The 14,328-nt window shown below is 42.2% G+C and overlaps 2 protein-coding genes across 2 annotated transcripts; one reads left to right on the forward strand and one right to left on the reverse strand.

Annotated features, from left to right (window-relative positions):
• Nucleotides 1–505: 505 nt before the first annotated feature.
• On the forward strand, nucleotides 506–7,699 carry LOC105203669 (calmodulin). The gene is made up of 4 exons (XM_026134222.2): nucleotides 506–869; nucleotides 4,914–5,088; nucleotides 5,370–5,612; nucleotides 6,078–7,699. The coding sequence occupies exons 1-4, from the start codon at nucleotides 867–869 to the stop codon at nucleotides 6,104–6,106; spliced, it is 450 nt and encodes a 149-aa protein (XP_025990007.1). The 5' UTR covers nucleotides 506–866; the 3' UTR covers nucleotides 6,107–7,699.
• Nucleotides 7,700–8,119: 420 nt separating this feature from the next.
• On the reverse strand, nucleotides 8,120–13,707 carry LOC105203617 (GILT-like protein C02D5.2). Its single transcript, XM_011172460.3, has 4 exons — nucleotides 13,121–13,707; nucleotides 11,133–11,326; nucleotides 10,016–10,336; nucleotides 8,120–9,933 (listed from the first exon to the last, which is right to left on the reverse strand). The coding sequence occupies exons 1-4, from the start codon at nucleotides 13,230–13,232 to the stop codon at nucleotides 9,844–9,846; spliced, it is 717 nt and encodes a 238-aa protein (XP_011170762.1). The 5' UTR covers nucleotides 13,233–13,707; the 3' UTR covers nucleotides 8,120–9,843.
• Between the last annotated feature and the right edge of the window lie 621 nt (nucleotides 13,708–14,328).

Here is a 14,328-nt window from a genome sequence, read left to right on the forward strand (position 1 = left end):
GCTGCCTGACGCATTGCAGGTGCGCGCCGGCCAATCACAGGCCCGGTTAGTTCGCCCGGACTCGTCCTGTAAACACGACCGCACCCACCCCGCCGTGTAAAACGGATTTGTTATACGGGGCGGTCGCGGGTACGCCGTGCCGGCCCGCGGTCCGCGGCCACGTCGTCGCGCGGCGCGGCGCGGCGCGCCGCGGCGCATTCTCGCCTCATCTCGCGCGGCGGATCGCGCGCTATCACGCTCTCTCCCTCTCTCTCTCGCTCTTTCCTTCGCAGCTCGCGCCGTCCGCGAGCGATTAAAACCGCCACGGGCCTTTTTTTCCGCACCTTTCGGCAATATACGGGGGAGGCCGCGCGGCGCGCGCGGGCCTAGCTCGCGGCCGCGTAGGCGGCCGCCGCGCGCTCTGTCCTCCCCACGCCCCGCCGGCGCGGCGGCGCGCGCCGATTGGCCGTCGCGCAGCCCGTGAGGGGACGGCGTAGTGATATCCGGGCTGCGAAACCAGCAGCGGCCCACGGAGAGCCTCGCAGACCGAGAAAGACACGGTGGACTCCATTGCTGTCCCGAGTGCGTTTCTCGCCGGACTCGGTGTTGCCCGCCGTCGTTACTGCGTGTCTGTTGGTCCGCGCTCGTGCACGTTACAAGGAAGTTGATTCTCCCGAACGCGGTGAGCCGTTTGTATCTCACGAACGAGCGAGCGAGCGACCAACCAGCCAGCCAGCCAGCCAACCAATCGACCGACCGACGTGTCGGAGGTTGTGATTGAGAATACACACTCTTGTTGTCTCCAGTGTGCGGGGTAAACGCGTGTGTTAACGCGGGTCGAGCCTTCTCGTGCGTGACCGGGACGTGAAAAAAAAAGAAGGGCCACGATGGTAAGTACTTGATCGTCTGGTGTCGCGACTCGAGATGAACGCGAAAATTACGCCGCGCGTGACGTTACGTGCCTCGTTTCTCGCGTTTGCTGTACGCGTAAACTCGTCGTCGTCATCATAATCATAATCATCATCATCATCATCGTCGTCGTCAACCGTCGTTGCCGTCGCTGATACGGCCGAGAGCTGTGCTCTCTGTCTCTCGCCGCATTGACGCGTCGCCGAGCGCACGTGCGACGAGCGTAAACCGTTAACGAGATGCGCAATTTGCGGGTGCGAGGTTACGCGTTTGAACTCGCCCTCGTCCGCCACGTTCCATTTTTCGCCATTCGTATCCCGCCGGCAGAACGGATTTCCTTTTCTGGAAGGATCGGCGGGAGCCTCGTTCTCTCTCTTTCTCTCTCTGTCTTTCTTTTTCTTGCTATCTATACATCCTTCTCCCTCTCTTCGTCCACCGTTCATTGTCAGCCTCGTCGGTCGAAGCGTACTTCGCTCATGCCGCCCCGGAGACTGCCCCGACTCCCCGCGATTATCGATCCGGCATGGCCGTCTATACTTCTCCGTGCTCCTCCATGCCGAGTTTCTTCCGCCGCAACGAGGAAAATCTGCATCCGCGCGAGCGGAAGTAACTGCCGATCGATTGTCGCTGTGTAGGGAGAAAGACAGAGAGAGAGAGAGAGAGACATGCAGAGCGTGAGCGAAGATAGATAGAAAAAGACAGAGAGAGAGAGAGGCTGTCGAAAATGCTCCGACCTTTCTTTTCCCTCTCGTGTCGTTCTACGAAATATTCGCGAAGGAACGCGGGTATTTCTATACTACGGATCTCGCGCGAGTTTCTCGGGCGTATCTCTCGAGTTTACGACCGGCTAGCAGCCGGCCGTACGTTACGGGGAACGAGACAGGTGGGCGACGACGGCTCGCCGCGAAGCGGAGCGAAGCTAATTTCGCCGCTTCTCGCACGCCCGCCGCGTCGCTCCGCTTGACGTTGCCGTCGTCGCTCGCTCCTGCAATCGCGTGCCCTCTTGGACTCGTCGAGATAATCGACGGGCGCCGCGCGACGGTTATCTTCTCGCCACTCGTCCGTCCGTCTGTCCGTGTTCGTCCGTCCCTTCCTCCGTCCGCTCCTCCCTTCTTCCGTCCGTCCGTCTGTTCGTTCGTTCGTTCGTTCGTTCGTTTACTCGTTCGTTCGTACGTTGCTAAATTCACGGCCTTCGCGCCCGAGATCGAAATGCCGCGCCGCCGCCAACTTGCCTATCCCTGCGATCCGCACGCAGCTGCACTTTCTGCACTTGTCGCGACGAAATGGCTTTACGTTCATACATTCACATTTTTTTTCTTTTCTAATTGAAAAATCTAGAACGCCAGCCTGACGTTATAAATGCATTTTTCAATCGGTCAGTTTGCAAAATTTTTCGTTCCCGTCTTTGAAGCGCTTGGAATCGCATTTACGGACGAACGGAGCAGACCTTTTTCTGCCTATCCTTCCCAGTCGATGAAAGGACTATATCCGCCGATCCTTCGCGTCATTCTCGATCGATGACGCGTTGTCCACTCTCGTCGTCGCTCCGCGACCTCGGCGACGATGTGGCGGCGACGTCGCCGTCGCCGTCGCCGTCGCCGTCGCCGTCGTTATCACGCGCCGGGATCTCTTCTTTTACTTCGATCGCGGGCGGAGATAGATATCTATCGGAGCACGAAATATACGAGCAGAGCGAGCGAGCGGACACGAACGCCCAACCGCTCCTTTTGCATAATCCATACGGGTTACCCGATACTCATCTTTAAGGGCGCTGCCGGCTCTAACGCGTGCGTACCGCGTGTATATCTCCGCTCCTATTTTTCCTTTTTTTCTCTCTCTTTCTCTGCTTTTTTTCACGCGATGCGTGCGACACGATATATCGCGCCTCGATCCCGTTTGGCGATCAAACGTTACGGGCGATACATCTCGTTGCTCGACTATTGATTTTCGCGCTCCCTCGCCGTCGCTCCTTTTACGTTCCCTGCACGCCCGCCGTAACCCGTTACGCCAGCTTCGCTTCTTTCTCCCGTCCCCCCCCCCACGTCTCCGACGGGCCGTTTTCTCTGTCTCTCGTCGTGGCGACGTCCGACGCGATTCGTATTTCGTCCGTTGCCGCGCGGCCCTTCCCTTCCCACAAACGTGAAAACTCGCCCTGCCCGACGCGACGCGGCCGCCGGAGCCATATTTCCTCGCGCGACGCAATCTCGAAAAGTGAGGTTATCTTCACTGCGCGCGGAGCAGGCGATTTTCCCTTACGTCCCTCGAATGGAATTTCCACATTTCCGTCGGAAAACTCGGAATCCTCAACGACGATTTTAACTACTGACTAATTAGAGACTATAACTGCACACGTTTTCGCGATACTTATCGCGTGCCCTCGAAATTTACCGAGAAACGACGGTGATAAAGATAGCTCTGGGAAAAACGTGTGCAATAAAGTCTTGCTCCTCGAGCTTCGCGATGGTTCACGATTTACGACTGCCGCGCGCCGAGAAATCGATACGCCGTATGACCACTTTGCTTCAACTTTGCGGCAAACGAGTGCTAAATCAGCACCTGTCTGTAATTAACGTCCGAGAATAGCTCGCTCCACGTTACTTCTAAAGGTCCCGCGTTGTCACAATTTTCCGGAGACGTTTTTAAGAGCCGCTACCGCCGCCGCCTCGCGATTTATATCCGGTCTGCGAATTTACGAGCGAAACAACCCGCGTGCGTTCTCTCCGAAGTCGATTGATTTGGTTTGATTAAAAAAAAAATAAATGAAGAAGAAAGAATCGCCATGACAGTTTCTCGTTACAATAAAGATTCTTGCGTTAAATACGCGCACGCACTTTTGGAGAAGAATCAAAATTTATTTTTGCCCCACGCGCGCGTGATGTATAGCCACACGGGTTGTTGATGATGATAATGATGTTGATGATGATGATACGCGCGTATCATCTTCGCGAAACGCGGCGCGTTTGCGATGAATTACGCGAACGCGCGGTTACCTCATTAATATTCAACGGGATTCTTGAACGAAGCCCGAGAATTCCTTATTTATGCGGCGGTAATTAAACCGCACGAATGCATCATCGTGCTATTTCTGCCGGCATTATCGTGGCATCCCGCGCATTATTCGGCGCGTTTCGCCGCGAAGAGACGTTTACGAAACTTGTGCAATCACGGAGATTTCCGGTGATAATCCCGACAGCAAAGTCGGAGAGTAATTATCTTGTTTTTGTTACGTTAACTAAGAAGAGGATTGAGCGTGCGTCTCAATGATTCTCTGGAAATTGAATTGATGATTTGAAAAATAACACAGGCCAATTTCTGTCAAAATTAAGGTGTTAGGAAAGGTAGATACTTAATTTTTTTCAAATATCTCAATTTCGACAAAAATTGATTGCACAGAAATTAATATTAAATTAAAAATTCATTGTTTTATATATATATATATATATATATATATATATATATATATATATATATAGTAAGAATATAAAATCTTGAAAGAATTTGATTAAACGGACATAATTTGCATATGTCCGTTTTCATTAGTGTAGATTAACTTTGATCTCACAATTAGTTTAACTTACTCTTTATCTTTTTCTCATTTCTAGAACTAGAAAAGGATAGAGTAAATTAAACTAAAATCAAAGTTAATCTACGTTGATGACAATGGATATTATATGAAAAAATTTTGTTTGTTTGTGTAATTATATGTAATTAATTTTTTCAACAAGATTTTATATTCTTAATTATACATGAAACAATGAATTGTCGATTTGATACTAATTTTTGTTGTGTGTTACTTTTTCAAAGCAATTTAATTGTCTTGCTTAACATTTGGATGACCGTAAACTGCCGTCTGCGAAAAATGTTTTGATGATTAAATTTAGGATTAAGATACAGTATTTAAAAATTCATATTTACTTAAGCAATAATTATTTTACGCATTTAATTATTTTGAGACGTATTGGTTGTACATTTGTAACTCATTTAATATTCAAAGAGCTAAACGTGCCGTTTTTTGTTATTTAAAGGCTGACCAGCTCACAGAGGAACAGATCGCAGAGTTTAAAGAGGCGTTCTCGCTATTCGATAAAGACGGCGATGGTACTATAACCACCAAAGAATTGGGCACGGTCATGCGGTCCCTTGGTCAAAATCCCACAGAAGCCGAATTACAGGACATGATTAACGAAGTAGACGCAGATGGTATTTATCTTATCTTATGTAACTTCCTGCAAATTGCATGCAAATTGTGTAATTTGCATTATGAATTTGTGCATATAAATCGATTTTTTTTTTGTTTTCGCTTACGATTGTTTATTTCTGACGAAAATATCACTCTTAATATTTTTGGAACAAGTTATTTTTTTCATTCCAAGCATACTCAAACTTTCCTACTAATTTCATTGTATCTTTTTTTTTACGTATTAAAGTAAGAAAGTAATGAACTCGATAGAATCGATGTTGTAAAAATTCTAAAATTCTAGGTAACGGCACAATCGACTTCCCGGAGTTCTTGACCATGATGGCGCGTAAAATGAAGGACACGGATAGCGAGGAAGAGATTAGAGAGGCCTTCAGAGTGTTCGATAAGGATGGAAATGGTTTCATATCCGCGGCGGAACTTAGACACGTCATGACAAATCTGGGCGAGAAACTCACTGATGAGGAAGTTGATGAAATGATACGGGAGGCCGATATCGACGGCGACGGCCAAGTTAATTATGAAGGTATTGCATTGCTTGATCTGTTAATTAGCGTAAAATAAGATTGTCGAGGTATCGCTTGTAGAGTCCTTCAAGTGTACGTCATTTTGCGATACGTTATTGAAAGATTAATAGCTACTGTAATGTATTTAATCTATAAATTTAATTAAAATTTCTGTCGTACAGATACCTTGAATTGTGACGTGAAAAGCGAATGAAATGTTCAATGATATGTACGCGAGCAATTGTTACATTCACGTAAATGACTTCGTCGACGAAATCATTGTAATTTTGCAAATTAATGTGAATCTTAATAAAACAGATTACGCACTTGATTCACATGTAATTTTCTTCACTTTTGACGTTATGATAAGAGATATCTCACAGCAGTTAACTTTGCATTTTAGCGAAAGCGTCATATTTTGCTAGCTTAGGCATAACGTAAACTAATGCATACTAATGTGACATTTTTTCCATTGTATTTTCCAGAATTCGTCACAATGATGACATCAAAGTGAATGCAACCTGTGTAACGGAAGAACTCGCGACTCGGAGTGGTGTTGACGTATTAAATAAATCAAGAAACAGAGAAAAAAAACATATGTAACAAAACGAGAATCAACCAGAAAGTGATCTTGTATCAGGATACGAAGATGTCTATAAAAGCGCGAAGAGTCAACGTCCGATACCGCGTTAAAAAAAATCATCGTTTAACGATAAGTAATACAGGGCAATTAATTGTTTAATTAAAGAGTTATACCACTAAAATCATTATCTCTCAAAACACAAATATTTACGCGTGTACACGTACACACATAACAATAACAACTCGTCACACCGATACACGATACGAACGCAACACGCTCGAAGAGTATACACGTACACACACATACACATTCACTCGGATGTCTTATTTCCATTGGATAAAGCAAGTTTGGAAGTGAGATATAACGCGAAGACGCCACAATTGCGCGCGCATGTGCACCAACGACAAAGAAAAAAAAAAGTGCATTTTCCACTTTCCTCTCTTTCTCGACTGCCCCCTGCCCTTCCCTCTCCTCTTGTCGCGTCCTCCGGCACCACTTCCCCCTCCCCTCGCCTTTGCCCTTGTCCTTCATTTCCTCGGAAGTTTTTTTATGAGAAAGGCATGTCGAAGAATTGTAATTTCTTTTTACAAAGGGAGAGGAAACGTGTGTGTTAAGGGACAAAGTATAAATCCGATGTAAGATAATATTAAAAGCAGCAAAGATTTATTTGCCAATCGAGAGAGAAAGATTCATCTCGAGAATTCCTTCGTTCATTTTTTTAATAAACGAGATACGTGTATAGTGAATGATGACATTAGGATATGTAGCTGCTAAATAGATGATGATGTCTCTACCGTTAAAAATGCATGCACATGTACAAATGTTTGTTTGTCTCTGTGAGAGAGAATTCGGCCTGGACCGATCGTTTTCCAGACAAAGAGAGAAAGAGAGCGAACGAGAGAGAGAGAGAGAATATAAATACGATGCGCTTCGGCCTCTGGGTTATTGATGACGACTTTAAATGCAAAAGCTGTGCTGGACCCCTCGATGCCTCACAAACGAATAACTTAATTTATATAAGTAACGAGCGAGAAAATTTCTAAAAAAAAGAGAAAGAGAGCGAGATGAAATAGAGGAAAGAATTGGAGGAGGAGCTTCGAGGAGCTCAGACCTAGTGCTTTCGCGCGCGTCGCGTCTCGCGGGACGAGATATGATCTCGTCGTGCGAACGCGGACGAGTCGCGACGCGATCGTTAGAAAGCTCCAGGATCCGAAGTCTCGACATTCCTATTTGAAAAAAAAGAAAAAAAAAGTCTCTTCCTTACGCTTTCAATCAACATCATCTAGCCTCTCGTGCTCGTGCACACGGGACTCACACGTACACGTACGTTTTACGAACTATACTTACGCGAGAAACTATACACACGAAAGATTATACACAGAGCAAAAAAAAAGAGAAACACTATAATATTATATTCACGAAGTGCGTTTTGCCTCCAGTTCCATTTTAATCTCCTATTTGTAAACTTGCCTTCCACTCTAAGGAAAGCCTTACATACATGCGCGCAAAAAAGATACAAAAAAAGTGAAAAAAAAGGAGAAATAACGTCGACACCACTTTTGTTGATATGTAAATCTATGGAGAAATAAAATAGGGATGGGGGATTAAAGGAAGTAAAGACCACAGTGAGATCGGTGCATTACTTTTCTTCGCCCAGGGGTGCGTGCCAGTCTCGTAAAAACGGAGCCAACCAGACCGGAGAAACTGGTGTGATTTTTGTGCGATCCGTACAATATAATGTTACTTAAGAACTCGAGAGCAAAGAACATAAATGCCGTACAGCGTAAACATCATGCGTGTCGGTGGTTCAGTCATAATATATATGTAATATATATATATATATATAAAAAATAATTTACGAAGAAATTAAAACAAAAAAAGATGAAAGAGATAATTCCTCCACAGTCCTTTATTATTTAATATTGAAGTGAACAAAATGAGAAGTACTTGTATTTCTGGTGACCTAGATCGCATTGATCATTAAACAAAAAAATAAGTAAAAAAAAGATAAAAAAAGTAAAAAAGACAAAATAAATGTATCCTCATTTTTAGGTCACAGTTCGATTTGTTTCCTTCATTACTAATGGACCTCTCGTTTCAGCAAATCATCTCTTTTTGTGTTCGATGGCATCTAGATACTTTGCTATGAGAATATTTCATTGTGTCTCTGTGAACAGGATCCACTTTACATATCTCTGACTTTTCTCGCTACCCTCGAAAAACTTTTTGAGAAGAATAGATATAGGTTACAAGAAAGTACGGTATTAATTGTAATTAGGAAATCTCGCTCCCCGTTTAAACATCCGAAGAAAAATAGGGGGAGGGAAAAAAGAAGCACACATTGGGTCTATTTGTAAACTGTGGTTATTCTGTGTCCGAGGTATATTTCCACACTTATACTTTATTAAGAATGAAAAAGAATTGTCAACAACACACTCGTTTTGTAAAAGTGGTCGTTAGTATTCGACAGGCATCTGTATCTAAATGCTTCCAAATCCGCTTCGTTTCATCGAACACCGATACCTAGCGATTAAGTCTCTTACGTTACAAAGACTCTATTCCAGTATTTAATATAATAGTAATTTTATATCCGTATCGCAAAATCTATTTATTGAAAGAATTTTCGCGCGCCGAGGATAGATAGAGAGCGAGAGAGAAAGAAAGAGTGGCGCATGGAAGCTCTTGTTGTGAACGTTAACATCGAGGCAATGCCAAATCTTTACCGAATAATATTGAAGCGTTAGCTCTTCTAATATTTAATTTTAGCGTCCCCTCGATCTTTGTTATTGAAATACACGTTGTTGTTCTTAAAAAAAATCGTTTATACCGTATTTGCGGAGGTACCAAGACACGATCCTGCTTCTATCGAACGTTGTATTTATTTCGATGTGTACATACGAACGTGAAATTGATCGACGAAGTGAGTTTTCGTTCGATTATGCTAATCGCAATTTTTAAAACGAGCAAGTACGTTGCGCTATAAACAAGGTGAGAACGTTGTACGTTGCAAAATGAGGAGATTCTTTTATTATTGAATTATTTCGAGCATAGACTCAGAGCTCTTTTTTTTTATTACTTTGAACGATTGTAGTTAAATGATTTTAACGCTCCTTGATTTTTGAGACTTCTAATTCGAAAATTGTTTCTAGTGTATGTAAGTATATTCTCTGCCGTATCTCAAAGGCGTTCTTCACTTCTTGTCGTACATAAATAAAGCGGCACAGTTTGTATAAAGTGTTGATATTAAGTTAATAAATTGTTCCTATATACTTATATGGGAGCAAACTGGTGTTTATCTATAATACAAGCGATTTTATCTCCCCGAAAAAAAGTATATTTGAACAAAAGAAAACAACTGGTGAGCAAAAAAAGTGCGGGATATCTCTTATGACACATGCTGCTGATGAATCTTACACAACTGCGTCATTCTGTGCAATTACGCGCATACATTGAGAGATAAATTGCGTATTATTTTCGTCCGATTACGCTCCAGCGATTAACGAATTTACCAGCATGCTGTCTTGTCGAAAAAAAACGGGGCAACAATCTTTTCTTTTTTTTTAAAAAATACTGTATTTTTCGTATATTTTTTTAAACTTGTGTAATATAATAACAAAAATTCGATGATTACGCAGATATGCTTTGCTAGCGGCGGACGATGCGTGCTCTCACGATTTACACTCTTTTGGTGTCACTTTGAAATGCAGGCACACCTCCTTCAGCAAATTTTTCAATATCTTCACCTGGTTTTCAGAACTCTGGAAAAAGAGCATATCACGCGTTCAGTACGACGTATATCGTTGCATTATGTTTTATTTAGCGTCACGAAGCGACACTCACCCTGTCGAGAGTAATCGTCGGTATGAAAGACACCCGCGGCGTGAGAGAATTTGTCATTTCGCCGTACTTTGCCAAAAGGCTCCTCCCCTTTTCCGTGTTCGAACATTTCTTTATAGATTCCAGGTCGACGGGTATTCGTTTGGCGCACATATTCATTATCCCTACCGGGTCAATGTTATTCTCGATCATGCAAGACACAAATTGCAATTGTACCGATGGGTCCTTAATGACGTCGATGGAGCAAGCGTGTATGATGTTCGCCTGACACTCGATCGGTCCGTGCTGGCATGTGAACTGGTACTCATCGTGCCGCTTTGTCGTCTGTGTTGGAAATCGAACATGTAACTTGAGGAAGCTCGCCGTTTAACTTGATCCACTGATCTAATTGTCTTGATTGACGATTTCTTCCTCGCGGTATATTTAGTCACAGGGTTGGAAATGTTACTTTATAAAAGTAACTTGTTACCGTTATATTCATTAAATTTTGATCTTTTATTTTAGAGTGGTATCTAATTGTCTAAGTCACTATTCGATCAGTTCAATGAGAAACAAATAGTTTTGGCTAATCGCAACATAGTCCAAGCATGTACACATTTGTAAAGCAACGATAAAATTCGTTGCCGTAGAAACCGTTGCTGTAAAAGTGTAACGACGTTTACCGTTATAGATAGAAAAAAAATAACGATCTCATACAGTACAGAATATTTCAATGTTGCAGCAACTTTGCAATGTTTCTGCAACAAGACAGAAAAGTTATATTCTGTGCTGTTATGTATAGATGTAAATAGAAGAGAACTAGAAACTTTGTGTAAAAAAACTCAGTATAACAGTTTTTTGCTCTGGCCTTGAGAAGTTTTTTACTCGCGCGAGGAAAAGTTTCTACTTTTTTCCCCGTCATTTACATCTCCAGCTGTGGAATCGTTACAAACAAAAAGTAATGGTAACGACGTTACAAGTAATGCGTTACTTTCCAACTCTGTTTAGTCACATTGACATAACAATATAACTCTTTTTCGGCTTTGTAAGCGAACGAAATAAAATTCTATTCTAATTTGACAACATAATGCAATATAATTAAATAACAGCAATAGGAATTGATCACGACGAATTTTCTTACCGTCGCCTTACCATACGGCACCAGTTCAACCTCTATGTTTGTCGAGAGTGTCTGATACGTTGGACCTAATTGCTTTAAAATGAAACTGCGCGAGTCCGGGCACAACGCTTCGTAATACACAGCCACGTGCACTTTCTGAGAAGCCGGGTCATCCTTTTCACTCAATGGTGTCGCCGCTTGGTCCACTTGAAGTTCTAAATAAATAAAGTTGAGAAAAAAATCAACGAAGTTAAAAAACGTTCATATAAAAACAATCGTCTAGAATTATCTTTTGCGAGAGAAATTTAAATTTTTTTTTACAATTTTCTATATAAAATTTCAGTATTCGAGAGACGTTTAAGACGGCACTATTAGAAAATATTTATATTCATCTTTCATTAATTCTGATTAATTTTGAAAATATGACTGAGAATATAAATTATGTTTTCAGAATTCTTCAATGTTTAGGATTTCATTTTTATTAATATAAAAGGTTGGTTGTTTCATCTTCGGATAAACTATACGGCAATTTATCTAATGGATAAATGTCTGTGTTTACACATCCATTATATGATTGTGTGTGTGTGTGTGTGTGTGTGTGTGTGTGTGTGTGTGTGTGTGTGTGCGTGTGTGTATACGTGTGTAGACAGACATTCATTAAATAATTTACCACATAGTTTATCCGAAGATGGAATATCTGACCTTAAATCGAGAATCGTTATTTGAGATTATTTTTCGTGAAAAATAGTACATTTTTTTTTATAAATGACACGTGTGCATACAAATGTATAAATTATAAAAAAAATAAATTTTAGTATTTTCAAGATTCTCCAATTTTTAATATTCTATTTTTATTACTTATTAAATGAACAATTATTACTTCGATTATCTGGGATTATTTTTCGCGAGAAGTCGTAAATTTTTATAAAAATTTTAAATTTTACATAAAATTCTATTATTCTAAAAACATCTGTGATAGCACGATTGAAGTTAGCAATTTCATTAATCTTGATTTAAAAATATAAAGTATAAATGATATTTATTGTATATAAATTACAGTACATTCTTTAATTTTTAATAATCAGTCTATCATTATTAAAACAAAATACGATTACCTCAAGTCCATGGTATCCGGGATAATTTTACGCAAGAGGAAACATCGTGAGTTTTTTTTACATATAATTTCTGACAGGAAACCGCAATTCCGTGAATTGCTTATCTTGTGACGTAGACACTGATAAATGGCAAATTCGTTTTTTTTTTGTTCGTCAATACGAACCGTATGATCATCGTGTACAGTACAATGATTTTTCCAATCCGTTACGCTTCTATTACATCGATTTTTTTGCCGATTCTTGGTGCGTACAATGAAATGTTGAATCGCGATTGCTGAACCTCCGAAGCTCCGATCGCGAGGATTCCCGCAATCGATTATCGGAGCTCTCGGCGACTGTGACTTGACAGATGTTACATTCAAACTGTTTCTCATCAAAGCTCAACAAATCGGAGATTGCTTGTTACGTTCACGCGTCGAATGAAAAGAGATCGAGGCCGTTTCAAAAGTATTATCAGATAACGATGCGCTCAGCAAATTGCGCGAGTAATCGCTGAAACACAAGAATCCGACCAGAAATATCATCAAGTTGCGACTTCCATCAAAGTATGCCGTTATTAAACCGTTGAAAAAAAAAAGCACCTACGATATGGAGCCAGTGCGTATCATTGCGAATGTAACGATCGATTCGTCGATTTTCCGGAAAATATGATTTTCAGGAGCGTTAAAATTCACTGATCGACAACGATTTCTCGTGAAACGTCAGCGAGGATCAACGCGCGCCGCTGACGTCCGTCGCGCGGAAAAAAAATCGAACTCGCGAAAAGGTGGAGACAAGCGCGCGCGACAGGCTGTCGATCGTCTCTCCGGCGGCAGGTGCGACGACTACAGCCACTACAGGTGTGACGCGTGACTCGCGGAGAGAGAGAAAGAGCGTGCGGTGTGTTTTCGATACCTGGCGTGGCAGGGCCGTCCTGCAGGAACGTGAGCCAGATCTTCGAGGTCTGCCAGAGTAGCAGACCGAGGAGCAGTATGAACACGAGGCGCCATCGGAAGCCTAACCCCATCGCTGCCCAGCTGTTGCTGCGGCGAGAGGCGTGCGACTCTCCGCGCGGCAGCGGCGTCGGCGGCGACGACGACGGCGACGACGACGGCGACGGCGACGACGACGGCGACGGCGGCCTCGTTAGCGCGGGCTGACGCAACGTTTTCTAGTGTCAGACGCGCCGGCGGCGACGTCCGACATAGCGACGCGACACGTCGAGACGCCTGCGAAGCGACGCGGCGTTCCGGCCGATCAATTCGCGAGCCTCGAATACTCACTCTCGGCGCGTCACGCGTCACGCGTGTCAACGGGATGTACGGTCACCGCGTAATCGAATCGGACATTCCTCTCCTTTTTTTTCTTTTACGTTTTCCGCATTTTTTCGCAGCATCATCGTACGCAGCGACGCGAGCCCCTATCGGAGCGCGCATTGAGGATCGGAGTAGATTTCGACCAATCACGTTCAAGTTTGATCTCCGCTCTCACAAATTCCGATTAGTTTAATCGGTCGATTAAATTCGTGAATTGCCAACTGCAAAATTTTTAACTGATAGTCCCTATCTTAAATTTTTTAATAATTTTAATTAAAAAATTATTAATTTAAAGTATATTTTAATATTTAATTTATATAAATTACAAGTTGTAGAAAATGGACAAGAAAACAAGATAATACAATCAATTTCAAGTTTTACAGCTGATTAGTGTTAATTTAAATTTAATCGACTGATTAGCTACTTGGAAATGGTGGGACCGATCCGCCACGGTTCGATTGATCGAGAATTTCAATTTTGATTAATTAATATACATATATATATATAGATCGTGTAAAGTGGGCTTTACACGATCTATGTATAATTTGCGACAGAATTCTATTTGTATATTAAATTACAAATAAAAAAAATTGTATTTTACAAACCATAATTTGACTTACAATTATGTATAGAATATTCATTTCTTTTCTTAATTCTGTTGCAAATTCGTTAGTTTTTCGAGATGGAAAGATCTTATAGATGCTTTTTAGCTTCAGTATTACATTGTTAATTTAATATTATGTTGGAACGTATTATCAAAGTTGGAACATTTTTTCTTTTAATTTGGCTTCTTTAATATAAATTTTT

The sequence above is a fragment of the Solenopsis invicta genome, chromosome 1 (assembly GCF_016802725.1).
Source record: "Solenopsis invicta isolate M01_SB chromosome 1, UNIL_Sinv_3.0, whole genome shotgun sequence".
In the NCBI taxonomy this organism is placed as follows: Eukaryota; Metazoa; Arthropoda; class Insecta; order Hymenoptera; family Formicidae; genus Solenopsis; species Solenopsis invicta.

Bases quoted from the DNA above. Each gene is read 5' to 3' on its own strand.
- LOC105203669 (XM_026134222.2), top strand. The intron at 5,089-5,369 runs GTATTTATCTTA...CTAAAATTCTAG, and splicing joins TAACGAAGTAGACGCAGATG to GTAACGGCACAATCGACTTC. The intron at 5,613-6,077 runs GTATTGCATTGC...TGTATTTTCCAG, and splicing joins CGGCCAAGTTAATTATGAAG to AATTCGTCACAATGATGACA.
- LOC105203617 (XM_011172460.3), bottom strand. From the start codon at position 13,232: ATGGGGTTAGGCTTCCGATGGCGCCTCGTGTTCATACTGCTCCTCGGT. The intron at 11,327-13,120 runs GTATCGAAAACA...TTATTTATTTAG, and splicing joins GGACGGCCCTGCCACGCCAG to AACTTCAAGTGGACCAAGCG. The intron at 9,934-10,015 runs GTGAGTGTCGCT...CTCTTTTTCCAG, and splicing joins CGACGATTACTCTCGACAGG to AGTTCTGAAAACCAGGTGAA.